Raw genomic sequence first — 23,345 nt, forward strand, 5'->3', positions numbered from 1 at the left:
GATACCTGAAGGATGAGTGGTACAGCAGAGACCTATGAAAAATTGAATTCGTGGGTCCTCATAGATCAGAGTCTCTAGAAGCACAGCCTGAGGTGAGAATTCTTGTGTGAATGATTTACTGAGGAAGCACCCTCGGGAGAAGGGAAGCAAGGGCAGCAGGCTAAGCAGTGGGGAAGCTCACCAAGGATGTGGCCTCAGACACTAGCATCAGCCTGTTCCACAGGAAGATCTGGAGCATGAATTTGAACACAGAATTGGCCCTACTTAGAAGGAACATAGCCAAGATTTTGTATACTTTTCTATCGGTCATTGACTGTGGACTGCCCCTGTTGGAGCGGGATGAGGGTGACAATCTTAGCTGCCTGAGCTAAGTGGTTCCAGGTGGCTGAGGGTAGCACTTCATAAAAAGGGGGAGCTGTGAACTGACAAAAGCTGGGGGATGGGCACACGCAGGTAACAGGGATCTGATTGGAACAAAAACAGCATCTACCACACAGATGATCTCTGGGTCTCTGTTCATACCTCTGGCTATCTGTATCCATCCCCTCCTCACATGTGAACTCTCCTCTCTATCCCTCAGCCTCACAGAACCATAGTCGGAGACCTGCCAGCTTCCCACCCTCTCTCTGCTCAATCTGTGAGGTAAATCAAATCAAGCAGCTGCATCTGTGCCTTTTGTGACAACAACACGGATGGACCTTGAGGGGATTATGCTAAGTGAAATAAGTCAAAAGTGAAAGACAAACACTGCATGATTTCACTCATGTGTGGAATACAAAGGAAAAAGGAGCAATCAAGCAAACAAAGGCAAAACAAACCTAGACTCTTGACAACAGAATGGTGGGTACCAGAGGGGAAGCAGTGGGGTGGGGGGGAATGGGACAGGAGGGGCCTGATTGGTTGGTGGTGGCCCGTGATGGACATCTGGTGGTGGGTGTGGTAAGACATGTATGGTTACTGAGGTGACAAATTGTACTCCTGGAGCTGATACAGTGTTGTGAACTAATATTACCCCCGAATAAGGAAAATAACTAAATACATAAGATCCCAGTAGTTTGTCGGGGGGTATTGAACACAGATATTACCCCTTCCTATAGAATATTCTTCTTTGCTAAAAGCATTTTGTTGTTATTTCCCATTTTCTTTTTCTGTAAAATGAAAGGATGGTCCCAATTACTTCTAAACCTCATTCCAGTTTAAAAATTTACTTGCCAAGTGATTTTGTTCCAGAAGGCAATTGTTGTGTTTCTATTTCTTCCAGGAATGAATTTCACAAAAACATTGATTAGAAACTCAGTCTGGTGTCACTGATACAAAGTCAGGCACCATTAAGGACAAAACTTGTGAAAAGGCTTGTCTGTATCAAGGAATTTACTTCCATTTGACCTTACCAAGATTCTTTTATCGACAATTAATATTACATTTTCTGGACAATTATTAGGGACAAATTTACTTATTAAGGAACTATAGAGTTGATTCTCAAATTCCTTACTCAGTGATCTTTGTCATGTTTTTGCCATGCAAAGACCAACAAATACTATCATTTGCATTGTGGAGTCAGGATGAAATTGTGGCAGCAACTGAGTCCAGACACCAAAGCCATCACTGAAGTGTCCCTGTGGGTGTCACTGTAATCAAGTACAGGTGATATTGGAAAAAAAATCTTGATATTGATAGCTGTTGATAAGGTCACCTGTACCAGATACTGGCCCTTTGTGTGACTTGAAGCATCTCTTCATGCTTATGAAATGCAGAAAAGTATCCCCTCTGGGTGGACAACTTACCAGAAAGAAATTCTGCTTCCTGGCTGTAATGTCTGCAAGGAAGCACAAGATTTGGTAAATGAAGTGCAGACCAAGTTCAACCCTTTCTCACCGATTTCCACTCAGAGACCTGCGCACAACAGCACTTGCTTTTCAGTCTACAGCTGATATGTTCCTGGTTGTAGGGGTCTCGTTATTAGGACTTGGACTGCTATCTATTCTTTTTTATGACCATTCATCATTTTTTGGGTAAGATTTATTTATTTGTTTGTTTGTTTATACACGAGCTGGGGTACAGGCCAGAGGCGTGGGAGGATGAGAGAATCCACCAGAGACAGAGAAGGGAGCAGAACAAGCAGATAGACCGAAAACTCTGCTGAGGGGAGCAGCGGGCAAGACAGGAGAGGTCTGCCACACCATGTGGGTATCTCCCTGGCTGGCGGGGATCGAACCCGCACTGCAGAGGCTGGCAGACAGCTTCACAGAGCTGTGGTCAATCCACTGTGCCACCCGGGAGGCCCAACCTTTCATCATTTTCAAAAGACGTCAAGCCTGTAAAAACAAGCTTCGGCCATCCCCCTAATCCAAACATCATTGAAAACTTCCAAGACAAAAAGGACCACAAAACTTTGTCCTACATACCCTCTCTGTATGTCACCTTTATTCACTTTTATCACTTGCCCTGGACCAAGGGGTCCCTACCACTTTAATTGAAGCTCTAAGGTCACTTGTATAGGGGGTTTGGCCTGGCATTGCCATGCTAATCTGTGCAGATCCTGTTGCTTGGGAACTTTTGCAACAGTCAAATCAGTAGCAGAACAACTATTTGACTTATCTGACTTTGGATTATTTCTCTAAAGTTCCTGGAAACTTAGCGCACACACACAAACACACAAAAAAACCAACCACCAAAACGCTGATGATTCTTCCTCAATATTGAAATCACTGTGTTGTAATCACTTGATATTTTTACTCCCAACATTGCAGTGGAGAAAGCCTGGAAGAAAAGAAGTCTTTAGCTAATTATATAGTGAAGCAGATAGAATCTATTATGTTCACTAGATACTTTAGGCTTATTGCTGAAGTTTTTGTTGCACAGGAAAGGGAATGATGATGAAGGGGGCAAAAAGGAACAGAAGATGAAAACAGCTTTAAAAAATTTAATACTAAATTTTCCTTCCCTGTTTTCTTTATTCTCAATTAATAATATCCTCCTAAGGTGAAAAGTTTAAAGGGCAAAATACATTGGGTTTAGGTTGAGAAGGGTGTTAAATTTTGTGTACATAAAAAAAGAAAATTTGGGGGTTCTTTGAGGTAAAAATAGCTACATTTTGGCAAGAAAATGATTACAAGTTCTTTTTGACTAAGGGAAGATGATTATACCTTCTACTTGATGCAAAGAATAACCAGTAAAGAGATGTGAGCTCATTACCATGGGGGACCATTTAGGAAGTGGAAGGATACTCAGATGAAGTCCTTTATGTGTAGACAAGTTTGAGGGAAAGTTTCCACAATCAATAAGGCGCCTTCTGGTTAAATCATTCCTATACTCTCTGCTAAAAGAAGATAGTTCACTAATCTCCACTCTTTATTTCATAAGAGCTTCCAGTGAATTACCACAGACCTGAAAGTCACCTTTGATGTTTACTAGAAAAATTGATTTTTCCTGTAACATTATGATGAGCTTTTTCTCCCCCACAAAATGTTTTATTACATCTTCATTGCAAATCTAATTTGTAATTTGTCTCTGACTGACTTAGTTAAGTTACAGCTCTCTGCTGCAGAATGTCAGCCAACCAGCCTGGAAATATTCTTCTAATAGTAGAGGTGGAATGTAAAGGCAATGACTTTCATTGTACTCTGTAAAATACATTATTTTTTCTTTTTCTTTTTCTTTTAATTTTTATTTTTATGGATCTTGTTAGTGTTTTGACAGTATAGGATTTCTCACCGCAGGGATGGTCACTGCAGCTCTCCCACCTCCATAGTCCTCCACCACCTCTATGGGCTCTCTCCCCCAAACTTGTTCTCACCCCACCACCCCTCCCTTTTCCTCCTGGATGCCTCAAATCTACGGTCAGTTTTCAGGGGTTGGTTTTAATGTTTGTCTGACCCTTTGTTTGGTTTCTTTATAGTCCACGTATAAATGACCCATCCATTTTTTTTTTAAGTTCCACTCATGTTCTTCAATATCCTAACTAAGAAAATATAAATTATTTTTAAAAGTGCTGCAATAAACATTGTTGATTATAAAAATAAAATAAAAGGGAAAATACAGATTATGTCATAATAACCCAATAATATAAATGTTGGTCACCCATGAGAGACATCTAACTTTATTTAAGTATTTTAATCTAGCAATGCAAATTTTCATTCTCTTGAAAAAACTGAAGGAAAAAATGGGTTAAAATGTGGCAAGGAGAGCCTCCCTGGTGGCGCAGGGGTTAAGCACAGCACTGTGGGGCTATCCACAGCCTCTGCAGCATGACTTTGATCCCTGGCCAGCCAGGGAGATACCCACATGGCGCAGCAGACCTCTCCTGTCTCACCCACTGCTCCCCTCAGTCTCTGAGGTTTGCCTGTTCTGTTCCCCACTCTGTCTCTGGTAAATCCTCTCACCCCCCATACCTCTGGCCTGTACCCCAGTTCTTATATGCATAAATAAATAAATCTTTTTAAAAATGTGGCAAGGAGATTTATGCAAATAGCAGTGTATGGTGTGAGTAGATGAAAAATAAGTACAAAAACATAAAAAAATTAAATTGCTCCTGCTAGAGACTTTGAACCTACGAAACTTTCATTCTCTCATGGATCTGATGTTGCTAGCTAGGTAGCCGTAGTTTACCACTTGTTCACATAAGCTACTTAGACCATTAATATTAAGTATTCATTACAGAGAAGAGATGTGTGCTTGGAGGGCCCTTCTTCCCACATATAACTGACAAAACTCCAGAGTTTGGGTACAATTATAGCTACTTTCCAAGAATTCCATCACTCACCTCTATAAGTGAGTATCTGTCTACCTCATTGGACTGCAAATTGTACTACATCAGAAAGATGGATCATTTGGCTTCCTTGTTGGTCCCGAGGGATATAAACACAACCCATAGATCTACCAGCAGCTGACTGCCTGGTAAATGTTTACTTATAAATTAGCATGGGTGATAATTTATTAAGGTAATAAGCATAGATTACATTGAACGGCTTAGACATTATGTGTTATGAACACAATATTTTATGTTTAGTTGACGCAAATGTATATGATTATTAATATGATACCCAAACGTAACTCAGAAATTGTGAATTAGAGAGTTGAAACCAAGTCAAGCCATGTATTATAATGCATCAACACTTAAATTAAGGAAGGTTTCACAATGTCAAGACATTATATACTTCATCAAGATTTGTTTATTTCTTAGATTGTCTTCAACTTCTGTTACTGAAGAACATGGTTCCTCTCTTGACAGGCGTCACAGCATCAAAACTTTGGCTTCTGGAGCTTAGGTGAGTAATCTGTCAGCAGGGACACCATGACAGCCTGGGATGACACAACAGAGAAAGAGAAAGAAAGAAATGGATAAACATTAGCAAGTCTGCTTAGGGACCAAGAGAAGGGGAGCTGGGTTCTAGAAAGTTCAGAAGGCCTGGCAGTTAAAATGTGTTTTCCTAAGGAAATGATAAGAGGACAGTTTCAAACTAATATTATTTTAATCTGGAGAAAGGAAGGTCAGGAGGGACCAGGCTGACCCAAGTATATGCAAAACCACCTTGGTTACTCAGGCCTCCCTCCAGGACGCATGGGTGAGAAGACTGAAATGAGATACCACAGTGGAGCTATGATTGGATTTTCCAGTCCTAAGTAGAACCCAGGTATTGGCTGGTTTTAGAGAAATATAATCCCTCCCACTGTGGTTTGGTCACTCACAACCTTGAGAAGTTTAAGTTTCATCAGACACAGAATAATAAAAGTAAATAGTTTAGGCTAATGAATAATGTCTGCTATCTGAATCTCGGTCTTGTGAAAGAGCATTAACTTTATAGCCAAGAGGACAACCTCCCCTAGGCCATCAGCCACAAATGGTAATTTTCACTTTTACTCCTACTATTTTCACAATAATGACAATAGTAATAATATGGGAAACAACAATGAACAACGTTTATTGAGGGTTTACTATGTATCAGACAGTGTGTTAGGTGCTAGTGTCTTTTGTGTTACTCAGTTAAGAAACATTTGCCAGGTGCTGTGCTAGGTGCTGCTTTGAGCTACAGAAAAATGATCTTGCACTGCCTCATTTAATGTAACACGCTTTTAAGGGAGCTTATCATTTATAGAAAAGGAAATCAATCCTCAAAGCAACAGATAGTACTGATTTCTCTGACACCGCTCAAGAGGTAGTTTTATTGCCTTGCAGGTACGTGTATTTCCTTTTCCAACATCCTAACTAAAATATATATAAATTATTTTTAAAAGTGCTGCAATAAACATTGTTGATTATAAAAGTAAAATAAAAGGGAAAATACAAATTATGTCATAATAACTCAATAATGCAAATGTTGGTCACCCATGAGAGACATCTAACTTTACTTAAGCATTTTAATCTAGCAATGCAAATTTTCATTATCTTGAAAAATCTGGAGAAAAAAATGGGTTAAAATGTGGCAAGGAGGTGTGGTTCTTATATTTCAAAGGTGTTCATTGAATGTATTCATTGAACAGTTACCAAATATTGGACCTTGTGATAAATGCTTTCTGGGCACCATACCATTTAATGCTCTTATCAGCTCTGTGAGGAGGGAAGAGATATAAAAGACAGATGAGGAAACAGACACAGGATTTTCCTACATGTTGGTAAGGGGTAGAGCTGTACCTGCTTGTCCCTAGAACTTGACCATCATGTTCAGATGACTCTCACCTCATTTAAGTTTCACAACCTGATAAAGTTGTTTCTACTTGAATTTCCTTTTCAAATGAATAAATGGGGCTTGGAGAAGTTAATCACTTGCTCAGGATCACACAGGGAGCCCAAATAAACCTATGTTCTGGTACCCATATCCTGTAATTGCCTTCATGATACAGAAACGTATTGAGCACTTATTTAGGGTATTTATGTGGCATCATTTTATGTACAGTGAAGATCATTATAGTAAATCCTCACTTAATGTAGTTGATAGGCTCTTGGAAACTGAAATGTAAAAAAGAAATCAGCTTTTCGAACATTAGTGGGCTTTGTATTGTCATCAACATTACAACAAAACAGCATTTAACAAATTGTTATTTGAGGTTCTGCTGTAGAGACAAGCTCACTGCACTCATTATAGTAGAGGACAGGCCACAAATAGACATGGATGAACTATCAAGGAGTGATAAATGTCATTAGAAAATGAAACTAAAAATGGGATAAAGGAGGCTGGGGCACAAGCTAAGACTGGATGAGCAGTCTTAAAGAAATGGCATTAAAGTTGAGATCCAAATGACAAGGAGGAATTAGGAAGGCCAACTCTGGAATAAGAATATACTCCAGGTAAAATATTTTAAGCTTTATTAATGGGTTCCCAGCACCACATCTCCGGTTTCATTTTGCTTTTAATGGCCATTGCATGTGTCAAATTATTTCCAAATGTAAAATCTTAGAAAGTCAAGTTGCAGCAAAGCTTCCAGATTTAGCGAAGTAAAATAAATAAATAAATAAATGCAGACATGCTAAAAAACATACAGGCATATATACAACTATTTGAAAGCTACCAGCATATCCAAATGTTGCATGGGACTTATCTAGGGAATTATTAGTTGTTCATCTGAAATTCCAATTTAATAGGAAGTCCTGTATTTTGTCTGGCACCCCTCACTTGGAAAGAAGTAAGAGATTATAAAATACTGTGACTCACATTTGCAATGGTATATATAGCTAAGGGTCATCCAGAGAGCAGTCCTTTGAAGTATCAGCTTTTTTGCAGGCTTACTTTAGGTTACTTTTGCTCCACAGTAAAATCTGTGAGTCCTACAGGCTCACTAGTTACTAAAAAATGCAAAAGTCAGCTTTGTGGGGAAGAAAGGGTGTCCTTTTCTATTTTTTTAAACAAAGGGATACAAAGGCCTGTACACTATGGAGAGAACGATATGGTGACGGGAGGGCTCTGAACAGCACTGGGGAAGTCACCCAGCACGGGGGCCTGAAAAAGCTACTCTGAGTGCTCTGAGACCATTTTTACTTTTAAAATGCTGTATTCATTGTGAACAAGCCCTTCACCCTATTTAATTATATACCTCACATCAGTCATTATGGGCATCTCAGAACGTGGAACCAGATTGTATCTTTCCATCTGTCTATCCTGTTTGAAATTCAGATGTGTGTTTGGAAATTATTCTCTAGAGAGTAGTGCTGTCCAACAGAACTTTCTGCAGTGATGGAAATGTTCTATGCTGTCGCCACATGTGGCGATTGAGCACTTAAAATGTGGTTAGTACGCCAGAGGAAAGGAATCTTAAATGTTATTATATTTTAATCAATTGAAATTTAAATTTAAATAGGCACATGCGCCTAATGGTTTCTGTATTGGATAGGGAAATTCTTTTTTTTTTTTTTTTTTAAAGATTTATTTATTTATTTATTTATACAAGCACTGGGTACAGTCAGAAGCGCGGGAGGGTGAGAGAATTCACCAGAGCCAGAGCGGGGAGCAGAGCAGGCAGAAGGACCGAAGTACACTGCTGAGGGGAGCAGCAGGTGGCAGGAGAGGTCTGTGCGCCATGTGAGACCCTCCTCCAGTGTCCGGGGAGCAGCCGGGGATCGAACCGGCGCCGCAGAGGCCGCGGGCAGCTTCGCAACCCAGCGCTCAACCGCTGCGCCACCGGGGAGGCCCTGGATAGGGAAATTCTCAAGGAAAAAAGTACTGTACTTTTAGAACATCCCAGAAAAATCTAACACAACAGTGTTAAGCCTAAATACCATTCTAAATAAGCTGTGTAAGAATAATTGCTTTGCCTATAAAATGGGAATTTAGACTAGACACTCTCTAAGGTCACATCCCACTTGAAAATGCTATGTGTCTCTGTGAGTTGTACTGTGTGAGAACTGCACACTCATTTTTTGATTTCCAGTTCCTTGCAGAGAACTGGCAGACTGTAGATGCAGTGTTTATGGTTGCTGAAATGAACTTAACCCAACGGGGGTCTCTAAATAATCTAGCTTAGAGACATAAAGAGAGCGCATATCTGTGTCCACCTCCCTTGCAGGATCCATGTCAGATAACACTAGTCATTGTATCTTCCTGAGGCCACAGGAAGGCTTAGAACCTTCTGAGCACAGGAATCCAAGCAGCCTGTCAATGAGACTGGGGACCTTAGATTAACAATCATTCACCATTTCTATAGCTTGATCTGCTTGTTTTATATGGGAGGAAACCGGAACTGCCTTATCCAAGAGGACACGGATGATGAGTATTAAAGACAGTTATAAAAGTCAAGTTTCCTTATCCCCTGTTGCGTATTCTTTCTACTTTAGAACTTCTGCCTTCATTTTAACATGGTTATATCTCGTCTTCTTTAAAATATATTTTCCCTGTAGAGCCAAGGTAGGACTTAAATGGGTGGACATAAGCTATCACTGTGCATATGCGTACATATATACGCACATATATAAATAGCTTGTATATATCATGAATTTAATTTTTCCAGTAAATTGAATTTAACATTATTGTTTAATAAGATCTTTTAAAATTCAAAACTGCAGAACATCTTTATAAGTGATAGTTTAGAAAACTTAGTTTCCTCCTCCCTGAATTTCTAGCAAGGACTGATTTTAACAGATATTGGTTGATTTATCTTTGCAATGTCAATCATCTTCTGATAAAGAATAGAATGCAAGGAAAAATTTTTGCTATGGCATTTTAAATGCTAATTAGCAATAATAAAGTATTATGAATTTTCTGGGATAGAGGGAGGGAAAATCAATGCCATATGAGTAGGTGGATAATCTCAGTTGCTTATTATCTACCAAAAGGCATGAATGACCAAGTTGGGTCCTCACGGAAAGACTCCTGCTTATCCTCCCCATTGATTACTTACCATAATTGTCCACTTTCTATTTTCAGCCTCTGGAAACACGAGTGATCGTGGACAATAGAACACTTCATCATCCACTTCTTCTGGTTTTCTGGGCAAGCAGTGTAAAAATGTCCAGTCAGAAGCAGCAACTTTAGCAGTCTAAAGAAGAGATGGGACCCAAAAAAAGAGAGAGAAATGGGATAAGATGCATTTTGACAACTATGTGTAGCTGTCTTATTTGTCTTCTTCAGTATTTAAAAATATATCTGGCCAGAGGCCAGAGATCAATTCCAAGGGAGAGACAAAGGGGAAAAGTGAGGATTTAAGCTCAAAGCACCCAGGAGAAATTTATATGGTACTTTCAATGGCTGGAACATTATAGTCATTTTTTTTCATCAAAATTTTATTGATTTGCCATTTTTTTTTACAAAAATATGTGCTTGGAGTACAACTTTACACCTCAATATGTGTACATGCTTCACTTGCCCACAACTGAAGCTCCAGGGCTAATAAATACAGTCATTTTTTTTATTTGGGAGATTATGGCTCCAAATTAAAATATTGTTTTCTGGTTCTGTCTAGTGGGATAATGAACATTTCAGTAAAGTGTCCTACTAGTGTAATATGTGACTGATAGCAAGAGGCACCAATAATAGCCCAATATATTTTAAAAGTTGCTTTTATGTGATTTATTGTCTTTTGAGCTTATGTTCAAATTATGGGTTTTAATATTTAAAGCATACTCTGTCACTAGTTAAAACAATTTTTAAAAAAGACCACTGAGGTAGGAGTGCATTAAACAGGATTATCACTATACATGCTAGATGTTTGATTTTTATTTGAGCCATCATGCACTAGAAGTTTCATTCTTAATGCCAATGTACTAACAGTTTTAGTTTTCTCTAACAGTTCATTTTTCAAAGTTACATTTTTCCATGCATTTCCATTGCTCACTTAGAGATTCAAGACTACATTCCCTTATACTTTTCTACTTACAAATTACCACCTTTGTACTAAGATTTTGTTTTACCTCCCATCCTACTTCTAGATTCAGAACCTTCTGAGTTTCTAAAATACTGGCAACGGAGTAACATTTGAATCACTCACTTGTCAGTGAGATGACTGTTGTTCAAACCTACAGCCCCACCACCAGAAAAATGTGCAAGCTTGGTCAAAGTAAGTATGAGGCAAACTACAGAGAATTTAAAATTTTTCCATAAAAACATTTGCCAACTATATGACAAAAGATTAGTCACAACATATAATGAACTCATATAAATATAAGAAGGCAAAAGTAATCAAAATTCGGCAAAGGATAGCAACTTATAGAAAAACATGGAAATGGACAATAAACAAAAAGATGCTTCACTTCATTAGTAATCAGGGAAATGCAGATTTTGAAAAGCATGAGATATAGATTTAAAAACATAAATTACAGGAATGGAGAGAGTTCAGAAGGATTATAAATCGTCAATTCTATTTGGATAGACAATTTTTCAATATTTCCAGTATTTCACATAATATATACCACTACATCCATAAATTCTTCTTCTAGGGATCTATCCCCCAGTAATACTTGCAGAAAAACATGTATAAGGACATTCATTGCAGCATTGTTTGTAATTGATATTATTAGAAACAGCCTAATTTATCAACAGAAAACATTTTAAAATATTATGGTCCGTTCATAGTTTGGAATTCTATGCAGCCATTAGAAACAATGGAAAATCCCAAAATATCTAAGATGTGTTGTTAAGTGGAAAAAGTAAGTCAGAATAATGTTTTTAATGTGCCATTTATGAAAATCAATAGTTGTGTTGTGTTGGCATATGGAAATACATAGAAGAGGTCTGCAGAGAGGCACATCAGTCTGTAATACCTGTGGGAATAGTCACTGCTAAGGGCTTTGGGAGAAAGACATTTCACTTTTTATTTTTCAGATATAATCCTGAAAAATTTATACATTTCTATTTGGCATGTATAAATGAGAAGTCTATATTTATGTTACTTTATGAACAAAATATCTTTGTAATGACTTTCTGCACCAAAACAAATTACTCTGCTGAAAAAATCCTAAGGTACACTTGACTTAGGGTGTGGCCCTGAAACAGCAGCATCACCCAGGAACTTGGTAGAAATGCAAATTCTTCGGTCTTACCCATGACCTAATGAATCAGAAACACTGGTAGAGTTGAGGTGGAGGGGGGAGCAGGGGGGAATCTATTGCCAGCTCTGTATAGAAACCTAAGGCATACTTAAGACTGAGAAATATTGCTTCAGATGTCCATAAAAGGCATTAGATCAGATGGAATTCCCCTAGGATGCCCTAAAGGTAGGTAGCATAACTAAACTGGACTTAAGAGTCTAAAAAATTGGAGGCAAGGACTAACCTGAAGAAGATAATTATCGAGTGTTTCATAGAGGAGAAATCAGCAGAGACCACATGCAGCAGAAACAACCTGATGTGTCTAAACCCAAAAGAATAAAGGATTCCAATGTCTCCATGGCTGTGAGAGGGGAAAAACTGCTTCTCTCTTCTCCCTGGGTTTCAAATGGTTTCATCCAGGTCAAATGGGTCTTTTTAAAGGACACAGTGAATCTTCCAAACAGAAATTCCTGGGGGATATGGTCATTAACCTTCTGAGTCCTTAGGGAATGCAAGGATGGCCTGTTCTCCCTCAAGTGAATGAGCAATTGGATGGTTTCTGGCCTTTACAGTTTGAATTAATGAAGTGTCAGACAGGCATGAATTTGTACCTTCATTGTGATCTGATAACCACGGAAAGCCTGGAGCCGCTTTTTCTTCTCCTCTTCTTGCCCCATGCTTATCCAAGTGTCTGTAATTAACACATTGCCTCCACGAGCCGCTTCCAATGGATCATTCGTCAGTGACAGCTTGGTACCGTTCTAGCATACACAAGCACTGGGTTATACAACTTCATGGGCCAGAGAAAGGCAATTACAACTGATATATAAGGAACATACCTCCTTGGCATACTGCTCTGCCAACTTGGTTACAGTAGGATCCGGCTCATACCCCTGTAGGGGGAAGAATTGAACTGTTATTTAAGTTATTTTCTTTTACATCGTTTCTTACACATGCTTCTATTTCATTTCAACAATCATCGGCATTGTCCTTGCCTTTACTGCTTAAAGTTGTAACCTAATCAGGGTCTATAGAATATAATTTTTACATCTAGAATTTCAAACCTGATTAGTGCTTTTTGTAATTTAAAAAGGTAACCAATTGCCCCACTTTTATCTTTGACCTCCATAGTGATAAAGACAAACAGGTGCAGTGTTTTCCAGTTCCTCTTAGCGCCTCTTCTTGATCCTCTAATAGCTTAAGAAGATTATAAACATAATTCTGCAACCTCATGTGTTTTCTCTCAGCATCTTACCACAAGCTCTTTTTTAAATGCCTTTTTGGGCTGAAATGCTTTCCTCAACTCACTCCACGTGGATAAGGCATTCAGGGCTCAGCACAAATATTTCCTGCTCAGAAAAATCTCCCCTGACCACTCCAGCTAAATATACATCTTATTATTTTGTACTCACCAACAAACTTCTACAGCAGGTACTTGCTTTGAGATTGCATTTACCCAGCAAGTATACTCCTTTTGCTAACATCTATTTGTTTGGGGTGGTTTGGTGAATAAAGGGATAGAACTCAGGTGAGGCACTTAGGGCACAAAATCTAAGAAGGTGCCATCAGAGCCCTGCAAGGATAAATTTTGCACCACGTGGGCTTTGCTGGCTCACCTAGTGCCAACTCTAAGTGAGGGAGCATTCTGGGAGCAGCTGAAGCCCCCTGTAGGGTAAAGAAAATATCAGGCTTTTCTGCCCTTCCGCCATCAGGATAGATGATGGATCCTTGTCCTGAATGCATGCCTGATGGCGGCACCTGGAGTAGGGTGTGGGCATAGGTAGATGGGATTCAGCTGAGCTAAGACTGTGCTTTTAAGGGCGGCGTCACGGGGGGACTCCAGCAGCAGCAGCAGCCCCAGCAGCCCCAGCCAGCAGCAGCAGCAGAACCCGAAGAGAAGCCGAGAAGCAGCAGAACGAACGCCAGAGAACCCAGATAGAGTAAAGACTTGCTGGGGGCTGGGAGGCTTGCCAGCCTCCCAGCCCCCCAGCCAGCACCCCTGCCTGCCATATGCCTGGTGAACCCCAATAAAAGACCTGCAAAACTACTGAGGACTCTGACTCCTTTACCCGGTCTGCATGGGATCAGAAAACCTGCACTGTGGTCCATTCCTGCCCTTTACACCCCCCAAGCTGTTTCAGACCTCAGACTTTGCTCCTGTACTTCCCTCTTCAGTCTCCCACCTGTTCTGTACACAATAGAAAGATTTGTTTTCTCTGAAGCTTTCAATGTTTACTACTTGTTTCTTAAGTCGAAGCTGATTAATAAGAGTATCAAGGCTCCCCAAAGACATTCCCGGCTTCTGTGTCCTTTAATTATTCTCAACACTGCTGCAGACAGCCGACCGTACTGTTGTCCCTGTATATGTCTTGCCCTTTTCTGCCAGTACAGTCTTTCACCCTTGAACACCTCCCCACTCTGTTCCCTCCTGAACATCTTCATCGGAACATGTCAGCTCCTCCTTTGTGAAACGTCTAGCCCAGACTCACCTCCAGAGCCTCCATATGGAGCCTTGTCAGTCCAAATACCATAATTATCCTCACCGACCTCCAGCCTCCTTATGTTCCTGAAGTCTTTGCATGTATTATGAGTTGATTTTTATAAATTCTCAGTAGGGCATTGGGGTGAGTGCTGTGATGTGCCGCCCAGATTCCCCCTTATGCATAAAGGACTTATTCCCCCTGCACTAGATGTGCTCCCAGAAGTTGTCCCTCAAAGGGCTCTCAGCCCTTTCTGGGCACTGCCCCAGCTGCAGAGAATTCACTCACCCAAGGTCACACCCTCTCCCAGGGCCACCTACGTTAAATGACTGATTGACAGGAGGATATGAAAATCTGATTCCCTCCTCCCAAGTTGGGGCAGCTGAAATGGCCATCACAGATCTGGAATTGTCTAAAGGGTCAACTAAGGCTGACCCTGGGCCTGCGTGCCAGCCCACAGTCCACCCGCTATCCACTCTTGCTTCCTTCCTCTACCTTGTTGAGGTTGTTGATGTCAAGGACACACCCTAAAAAAACATCCTACACATCCTACAACTGAACTCTGTCTCCAAGTCTACTTCCCGGAGAACTCAACCCGAGACAAGCATGTTCAGGTTTACTAATATGAAACTGTTTATTTGCACATAATTGTCTATCATAGTTCCTTCTCTAGTCACAAAATTCTTGAGGAAACTACTCAGATGATGATGATGATGATGATGATGATGATGATGATGATGATGATGATGGCTGCAGATGTTTTAGCAACTTTGTCACACTCAGCCATAACTCCTGGAGTTTGTTGATGAGCATTTGGGAAAGGTAATTAATAAAGGCTCGCTAATTTAATAACTAAGGATGTGACCAGTCTTACTGCTAAACATAAATGGAGAGTCTGGGCTGTTACTCCATGTGCCTCTAGCCTTGAAAATTTAGCCAGCACGTTGAATAGCAGGTCCTACACTCCCTAGGCATAATCATTCTTAGAGAAGGAATCAATAAGTACTTAGAGAACCAACAGAGAGGCTTGGAAATTAGAAAATCACCCAACCTTGCATGCACTGGGCCATGACGGAGAATACAAAGAGGAATTCTTTACTCACAGCTCAGCTTTCAATACTAAATCACTCATTGGCTTTTACATAAATCTTAAAACCAGATGAAGAAGGTGATTAACAAACCCAGTTCAGTCTAAATATTCACTTAGAACAATGTTAAAATCATTACCTTCAATAGTTTATGGAAGGATTTTACAACCATGGACAAAATTATGTTTTCTTGAACTTGTAGGTTATTCTTGGTTGAAGGATGGGGAAATAGATTAATTATGGCCTTGGAAACTTTTCAGTGCTTCTTAAATTTATAATAAATCTCCTAGTTTGGGCTTTAAAGGAAATAGATCTACTTATAAATTGATGGAACAACTTCTGTGCTATCAGATTTTCCAGAAGAATTTTTTAAACTCTTACTCCCACCAAGATTTAACCAGGTTTTATTACTCTTTGTCATTTAAATGAGTTTCTGCATGAGAACAATACTAAAATTACTCTGTAATATTGGGATTTTTCCTTTAATGTTAATAAAACATCTTTGACATGTAATAAAATGTTGAAACTATGTTTTTCTCCTACAGAATAAAGGTTTTCTAAAAACACCTTATAGAAGGGAACAATGATTGCTAATGTAAATTAAATGTAATATAAAATGTTTTATCTGTAAAAAACTAAATGCTATAATAGCTTGCATTAATATAAAGTCTTTCTTCAAACTAAATGTGCAGTGAGAGTGTGTTGACTCTCCCTTCCCATGAAGTGAAGAAGAACCACCTTTAGCAACATGTCAGATCTGAACACTTGTCATTTGCAACAACATGGATGGAACTAGGGGGGCATTATGCTAAAATCAGTCAGAATGAAAAAGACCAATATCCATGATTTTAAGTGTATGTAGACTATAAAGAAGCCAAACAAAGGAACACACAAAACTAAATCAAAACAAACCCCAGAAATCTGACTGTAGAATTGAGGCTACTACAGGGGAAAGTTGAGGATAGGAGCAAAAGGAGGAAGGCACCCCCGCTGGACCATGGTGGAGAATTATAGATAGGATCCTATTCCGCTGAATCATGTACAGTGTTGTAAACTAATGTCACCTCAATTTTAAAAAATTACAAAAAAAAACCCATGTCAGATCTGACCCTTTATTTTAGTTCACACTGAATGAAAAAGAATTATCTGTTGCAAGAGTCATCTCTCTGGGTACCCGCAGCTTACTAGAATAGGGCAGCTTCTGATACATGCTGTTGCCTATGTCTACCACTTCTTCCATGGCAAGAATACTAGTTTGAATAACTTTATGCCCAACCAGAACCTCGGAATATGACCCTACTTGGAAATAGGGTCTTTGCAGATATAATTAATTAATGGGGATTAGGGTGGGCCTAAATTTAATGACTGGTGTCTTCTTAAGAAGAAGAACATTTGTACAGAGACACAAAGACACAAAGAAGATGGAGGCTGAGTGAAACAAGCATAAGCCAAGCAATGCCTGGGGCTATAGGAAGCCACAGAGACTAGGAAGGATCCTTCTGCAGAGATTTCTCAGGGAGTCTGCCCTGCAGACACTTTGATCTTGGACTTGCAGTCTCTGGAACTGGGAGACAATGCATTTCCCTGATCTTAAGCCTCCTAGTGTGTGGTCGTTATGGTAGCCCTAAGAAACCAAGGCAGGAGGGGGCATTGACTCAAAGTGGTTTAGCAAGAACATTAGGGAAAAGCCTGTGTGTGTGTGTGTATGTGTGTACGTGCGTGCATGTGCGCGCACACACATGCTTGTTTAGCAGGATGCAACAAATAATGCTGATCCTCTCCTCAGGTGCTTTCAGAGGATCACTTTTTAGTGTGGATCTCCACACCCAGCCCTCTCAGTTCTTCTCAGAAGGTGGTCCTCAGGCTACCGGGCTGGCCGCTTTTCCTGCCAAAGGGGCTTTACCACCCCATCTCTCCTTGCTGCCCTTGACTAATGAGTGGTTCAAAGGATGGAAGCCTGCCTTCTTTGCCTGGGGCTGGCAAAACTCTGGAGGAAAATTTACACTCCAGAGCTCACGTGTGAGATCAGGCTGAAGCTGGTATGGCCTTAAGGTGAACTGGGACTCTCCTAAGTTTAGGGCTGAGTCCTGTGTCCTCCCCAGCCCCCAGTCCTGGGCAAACTGGGTAGTTGGTCACTGAAAATAACACCCACGCTTAGATTTTCCTTTTTTCTGTCCTGCTTTCCCTAGTCTCATTAGGAGTGTTTCCTTAAAAACTCATCTGTGCATAAATCCTCACGGGGTGTGGATGTGTGGGGAAGCCAGCCTAAGACACTGGAGGACATGAGAGCCTCAAGGATGTGGGTATTTCCTGTTGGAGAAAATAAGCTATTTCTCTGCACCATGCAAGTCATGTTCCCAGTGACTGGCAAATAAACATCTCAGACTCAAGAAGCCTATAGGGAGCAGCCTTTAGGCCTCAATACTCATTTCAAGATGTGTTCCCCTTTTCAGAAGGAACACACCCCAGGAGTGGCTCCTGAAAGCAAACACACACGTGTCTGGAAATGTGACAGGGTGGTGCCCGGGAGGGGGGTAAGTTCCAGGTTTCCTGCCCCACCCAAAGGAGGGTGGAGCTGAGCTGGGAGAAGCAGTAGCTGCAGAGGAGACTGAGAAAGGAAGGAAACAGGATGGAGAGCCAGAAGGAGACCTAGAGGAGGCACATGGAGCCAAGAGATACGTGAAGAAATTGCTTGCCTTTTGGTCGTGGCCTGGGTGACACAGATGTGGATAAGAGACCCGTGGGGAGGTGACAATGGTGGTTTTTGTCTTGATTTTGATTTTGCTCTTGTCCTTCCTGACTTGTGTGGTTGTTTCTGATCCTTTTCTGTGGGTCCCCACTGGAAGATGCTTTAGACTTGTGGCAGGATTTGGGGCCTTGCTCTGGGCCAATCCCATTTGGATGGACTTTTACCCACGAGGGGACGGGTAACTCTGGGTGCTTGATTTAGAAACTAGGTTCTTTGCCTTTCCCGTATTGTTTCCTAATTGTATTAAAGTTCCTTTTCATTAAAGTCTCATATGTTTTGTGTTGATGCGGCAGATGGCAGAACCTCTTTAGAGCAGGCAGGTTTGCGGGGTCTGGGGTGCCCCTCTCCCTGCCCTGTAACAGAACCACTCTGGGGCCTCCCCTGGTGGCACAGGCAGTTGAGCACACCGCTGTGAAGCTGTCCACAGCCTCTGTAGCGCCGGTTCATTCCCGGCCGTCTGTCGGCGAGGGCCCCACATGGCGCAGCAGACCTCTCCTGTCTTGCCTGCTTCTCCCCTCTGCAGTCTATTTCGTCAGTCTGCCTGTTCTGTTCCCCGCTCTGTCTCTGGTGAATCCTTTCACCCTCCTGCGCATCTGGCCTGTACCCTGGTTCTTGTATAAATAAATAAATAAATCTTTAAAAAAAAAAAACAAACCAGAAACACTCTGGTGGGCAGTAGTCCTCTCCTCCTCACCAGAAGGTCAGTTTCATCTTTTACTTTGTTTCTGAAACACTTTCTATTTAGGGGAGTTGGCTCATCAAAAGACACCAGATAAAACATGAGTAGCCAATGAGAAACCTAATGAGGAAAAGAATTCAGCAGAGATGGAGTATTGAAAAGATTCTGTGTGGAATCTTTCAAGATTAGTTTGGATGTGTCTCTTACAGGGTTAATGTTTATCCTTTACAAGGTCTGTTTATTTTGTGAGGATGAGGGCATGCTAATGGAGGTCTTCTTAGGGGATTTGTACTTCTTAATTTGAGTGTGTTTTTATTTATGAATTGATGTTTTTCCGTAGGTAAAGCATTTGCGTGTTAAGCAATTCAAATCGTGGGCCTCCCCATTGAGTGCAGCGTTGTGAAGCTGTCTACAGCCTTTGCAGCACCGGTTAGATTCCCCGCCAGCCAGGGAGATTCCCACATGGCGCAGCAGACCTCTCCTGTCTCGCCTGCTGCTCCCCTCAGCAGTGTTTTCCGTCGTTCTGCCTGTTCTACTCCCGGCTCTGTTTCTGGTGAATTCTCTCATCCTCCCATGCCTCTGGCCTGCACCCCAGTGCTTGTATAAATCAATCAATCAATCAATCAATCAATCTTAAAAAAAAATCAAGTCGTATGAAAGCTTACGCTGTGAAAATAGTTTCCCGCCTACTTCTACCCTTGAAGAGCCCCATTAACCTTCTCAAAGACAACTATTACCAATTTCTTGGGTGTTAAAAGAGTGACTTTGGACTTAGGAAAGAAGTCCTGCTTCCTGTATAGCTTTGAGAAACTGTAACAGGGTACTCCAATAGAGGGAGAGGTTCTTGGTTCCCTGCCCCACCTTAAGGAAGGGTGGAGCTGAGCAGGGAGGAGAAGAGAGAGAAGACTGAAAGAAGGAAGGAAGGAGACCAAGAAAGAGACCTGGAGCAGAGACATGTGAAGAAGCGGCACTTGCTTCTTGGCCTTGGACTTGCACCAGGGGTTTGGGGGACATGGAAGGAGACATTGAAACGGACATGGGTGAGAGACCCGTGGGGAGGTTAACAATGGCAGCCTTTATCTTAATTTTGATTTTGCTCCCTTCCTTCCAGACTTGCCTGGCCCCTTCTGCCCCTTTCCTATGGGTCCCCACCTGAAGGTGCCTTAGACTTGTGGCAGGCTTTTGGGCCTCAGTGGCCCTGCTTTGGGCCAAGCCTTTGTGTCTGGACATTTACCGACAGGGGATGGGGAACTTAGAGTGCTTGATTTGAACTATATTCTTTCTCTATTCTTTATTGCACACTAATTGTATTAAATTCTTTTCCATTAAAGGTCTTATGCACTAGAGTATGTCTTGTCTTGAGGCGGTGGATGGCAGAACCTATTTAGAGCAGGCAGTTTTGGGGATTCTGGGGTTCAGGGTAGGGAGTATGCAGGGTCATTTTCCCAGCCATTTGGGACTCAGGTTTTAAAAAGCTGATGGGTCCCTGGGCCTCCCCTGGTGGCACAGCAGTTGAGCGCTGGCTGCCCGCAGCCTCTGCAGTGCTGGTTCGATCCCGGGCGCCGGTGAGGGTCCCACATGGCGCAGCAGACCTCTCCTGCTGCCCGCTGCTCCCCTCAGCAGTGTACTTCATCATTCTGCCTGTTCTGTTCCCTGCTCTGGCTCTGGTGAATTCTCTCACCCCCCACCCACCCCCCAACGCTTCTGACTGTACCCAGTGCTTGTATAAATAAATTAAAAAAAAAAAAAAGCTGACGGGACCCTACAGGGGAATTTTGAAACACCAAGCTGGTGAAGATGCTATCACTATGATCTTCACATTAGATTGATATTTTTCTACCAAATTGCAGTATTACAAACATGACAGCATCCTCCCCCGCCCGGGGAATCATACACTGCCTAGATTTCTTTCCTTCTTCAGCCTTTGTGGTAGAAAGGCCTGGGGTTGCCAGTCATCACAACGGCTGCTTATGGGGCACTCAGAGGGACAATTCAGACATGCTTTTCACACAGATTTACAGCATGAAAGGCATCAGCCGAGACTATCTCCTATTGTAGAGGTGAGAAATTGGGTACTCAAGAAGCCAGAGAGCTGCAATTGTAGGGCTGGTAACAACCTAAATTGTGTGGGCTCACCTATGCTCTCCTTGACTGGAAGAGAGGTGGTTTTGCAGGTAATTGAATCTGGGGATAGTTTAAGAGCAGGTTAGTCTCAAGGCAGTTCCCCTACCTTTGGAGTAGCCGCCTGAAGGTGCATCCCGAATTTCGCAGCACTCATCATGATGGAGTGCAGGATGTTGTTGCCATCTCCGATCCAGCTGAGGGTAAGGCCTTTCAGAGAGCCGTAGTGTTCCTAAAAGGCGAGGGAAGAAGGCGATTACATCTGGAAGGGACCCCACGTATGTGAAACAATTATTAGGGTTAAAATGAAGGAAACAGCATCCCTGTCTATTTTCATGTTTTTTGTGCAATAACCTGCATTTTATTTGCATTACACAGACCAATTCATGACATGAATGTGCAATTCTAAAAAATAGCAACATTTGCTACTATCTTAAACCAAGACATTCTATGAGCATATAAGGATATTCATCTGTTCCTATATTTTCAAATCTAAATCTTTGTTGTCTTCTTTCATTTAGTCAACAAATTGAGCGCCATTTAGGTCCAGATACTGTGCTTGGGCTTAAAGATATAACAGTGGACAAAGGAAACACAAATCTCTGCCTTTATGGAGCTTACATTCTCTGGATAAGAAAGGGGAAATACAGTGTACCAGGACAACGTAGCATGATAGTCGAGAATGTCCTCATTCAAATAAAGTTTAAAATATGTCCAATAATACCCTTGGCTGTTGATGTTTAAAAACATGCCTGGGACACTTTGATGGTGGGAAAACTAGGCTTGCCTCACCTAAGGGTAAAAATCCTATATTGTGAAATAAGTAAACAAGGATGTTTTTTAAAACAAATTAATTTAAAAAACATGCCTGGGAATTATAAATAGAAACATATTACCATATTATGCCCACCACCAAAATACCCATAATCCTCCACCAGAGTCCCTCTTTCGGACTTCGTCCCACTTTTGCTCCCTTTTCCTACCCCCACCCCCACTCCATAGCCTCAATTCTGCAGTCAGATTTCTAGGATTTATTTTGCTTTGGTTTTGTATGTAAATTATATATAGTGTTGTAAACCAATGTTAGTTCAATTAAAAACAATACAAGTAAAGAAAGATGTGAGTCAGGGTGGTTATAAACAAAACTGTGACTAGTAATGAAAGAGGAAAAATTGAACACAAATATCAGAATAATTTCCTAGTGGGTGGGGGGAAGTGGATTCAGGGAGAGTTACACAGTGGGCTTCAACTGTATCTGTAATCTTTTCTTTAAAAACAATAAAAATTCTAAAGTAAGATTTGACAAAACTATAATGGACACCGAGGCATTATTTTTTCTTGAGTGTCTATTAGTTTTATATATTTATAAAGATTAAGATATTTAAAAAGAGAAAGGCTAAGCAATTTAAAGGTCATAGAACTACCAGGTGGCTAAGCTAGGATTTAAATTTAGGTCCACCTGGTTTAGATTTCATGTTCTTGATAACCAGCTATTTATTCAACCCACTCCTCTTTGAATATTGCCTATTTGAAGGCATTGCACCAGATCCTGCAGGGGACAATATAATGAATAAAGCATATCTCTCTCTCTCTAAATGAATTTATAATCTAGTAATGATAAAGCCCCAGGGGGAAGCATTAAATTATCTGGTGTATATGTAAAGCAACACCCGCAAACAGCCACTTGGTATCTTAGATACCATCCTCGCTGCATCTATGAATTTTATTCTCATCTCCAAAGAGTCTGAATTTGAGTTTAACTTCATATCTATATGTGTGCAGCTTATTCCAGTGAGGAGAAAACCAAAACTGTCCAGTTTGCCCTGTCTCCCAGAATTGCCCCCAGACACAGAAACCCAGGTTTTCAGGATTCTAAGAGGGAAGAAAATGTAGGTGGGCTATTGCAAACCAAGTGAAATTAATCTTTCAAAGTCATTGTAAGATCCTAATTTGGGGGTACAGGTTTAAGTTTGAGCCCCAATTCTATAATTTCTGTATGTTCTTAACTCTTGTCTTAAATAATCAGTTTATTAAAATGATAGAAAGTTCCCTCTTCTCAGAAAGCGATGCAATAATTGACCATTTTGAATATTCAAAGCACAGTCCCTCAGTCTTCCTTCCCTGCCACGTAGTCTGATGTATGTGGGATCACATAAAGCTTTTCCATTCTCTTTGCTCCGGCATTCCCTATTCATCCATTATGTCAAATATGGCACCCAAAAGCAAAGTGATTGAAAGAACATGGGATGAGAACAGGCTAAAAGAGGTTGGAAAT

General features: G+C 41.0%; 1 protein-coding gene across 1 annotated transcript in view; it reads right to left on the minus strand.

Moving 5' to 3' along the window:
• Window positions 1-5,155: 5,155 nt before the first annotated feature.
• OTC (ornithine transcarbamylase) overlaps window positions 5,156-23,345 on the minus strand; it is a 58,439-nt gene continuing 40,249 nt past the window's right edge. The window contains exons 6-10 of the mRNA XM_037512530.2: window positions 21,180-21,302; window positions 12,793-12,846; window positions 12,565-12,714; window positions 9,829-9,966; window positions 5,156-5,301 (exon numbers count right to left, since the gene is read on the minus strand). Coding sequence (XP_037368427.1) covers window positions 5,242-5,301; window positions 9,829-9,966; window positions 12,565-12,714; window positions 12,793-12,846; window positions 21,180-21,302 — 525 coding nt within the window. The 3' untranslated portion in view covers window positions 5,156-5,241. The remainder of the gene's footprint in view (window positions 5,302-9,828; window positions 9,967-12,564; window positions 12,715-12,792; window positions 12,847-21,179; window positions 21,303-23,345) is intronic.

This window comes from Talpa occidentalis, unplaced genomic scaffold, assembly GCF_014898055.3.
Source record: "Talpa occidentalis isolate TD23 unplaced genomic scaffold, MPIMG_talOcc4v2.1 talOcc4.15, whole genome shotgun sequence".
Taxonomy (NCBI): Eukaryota; Metazoa; Chordata; class Mammalia; order Eulipotyphla; family Talpidae; genus Talpa; species Talpa occidentalis.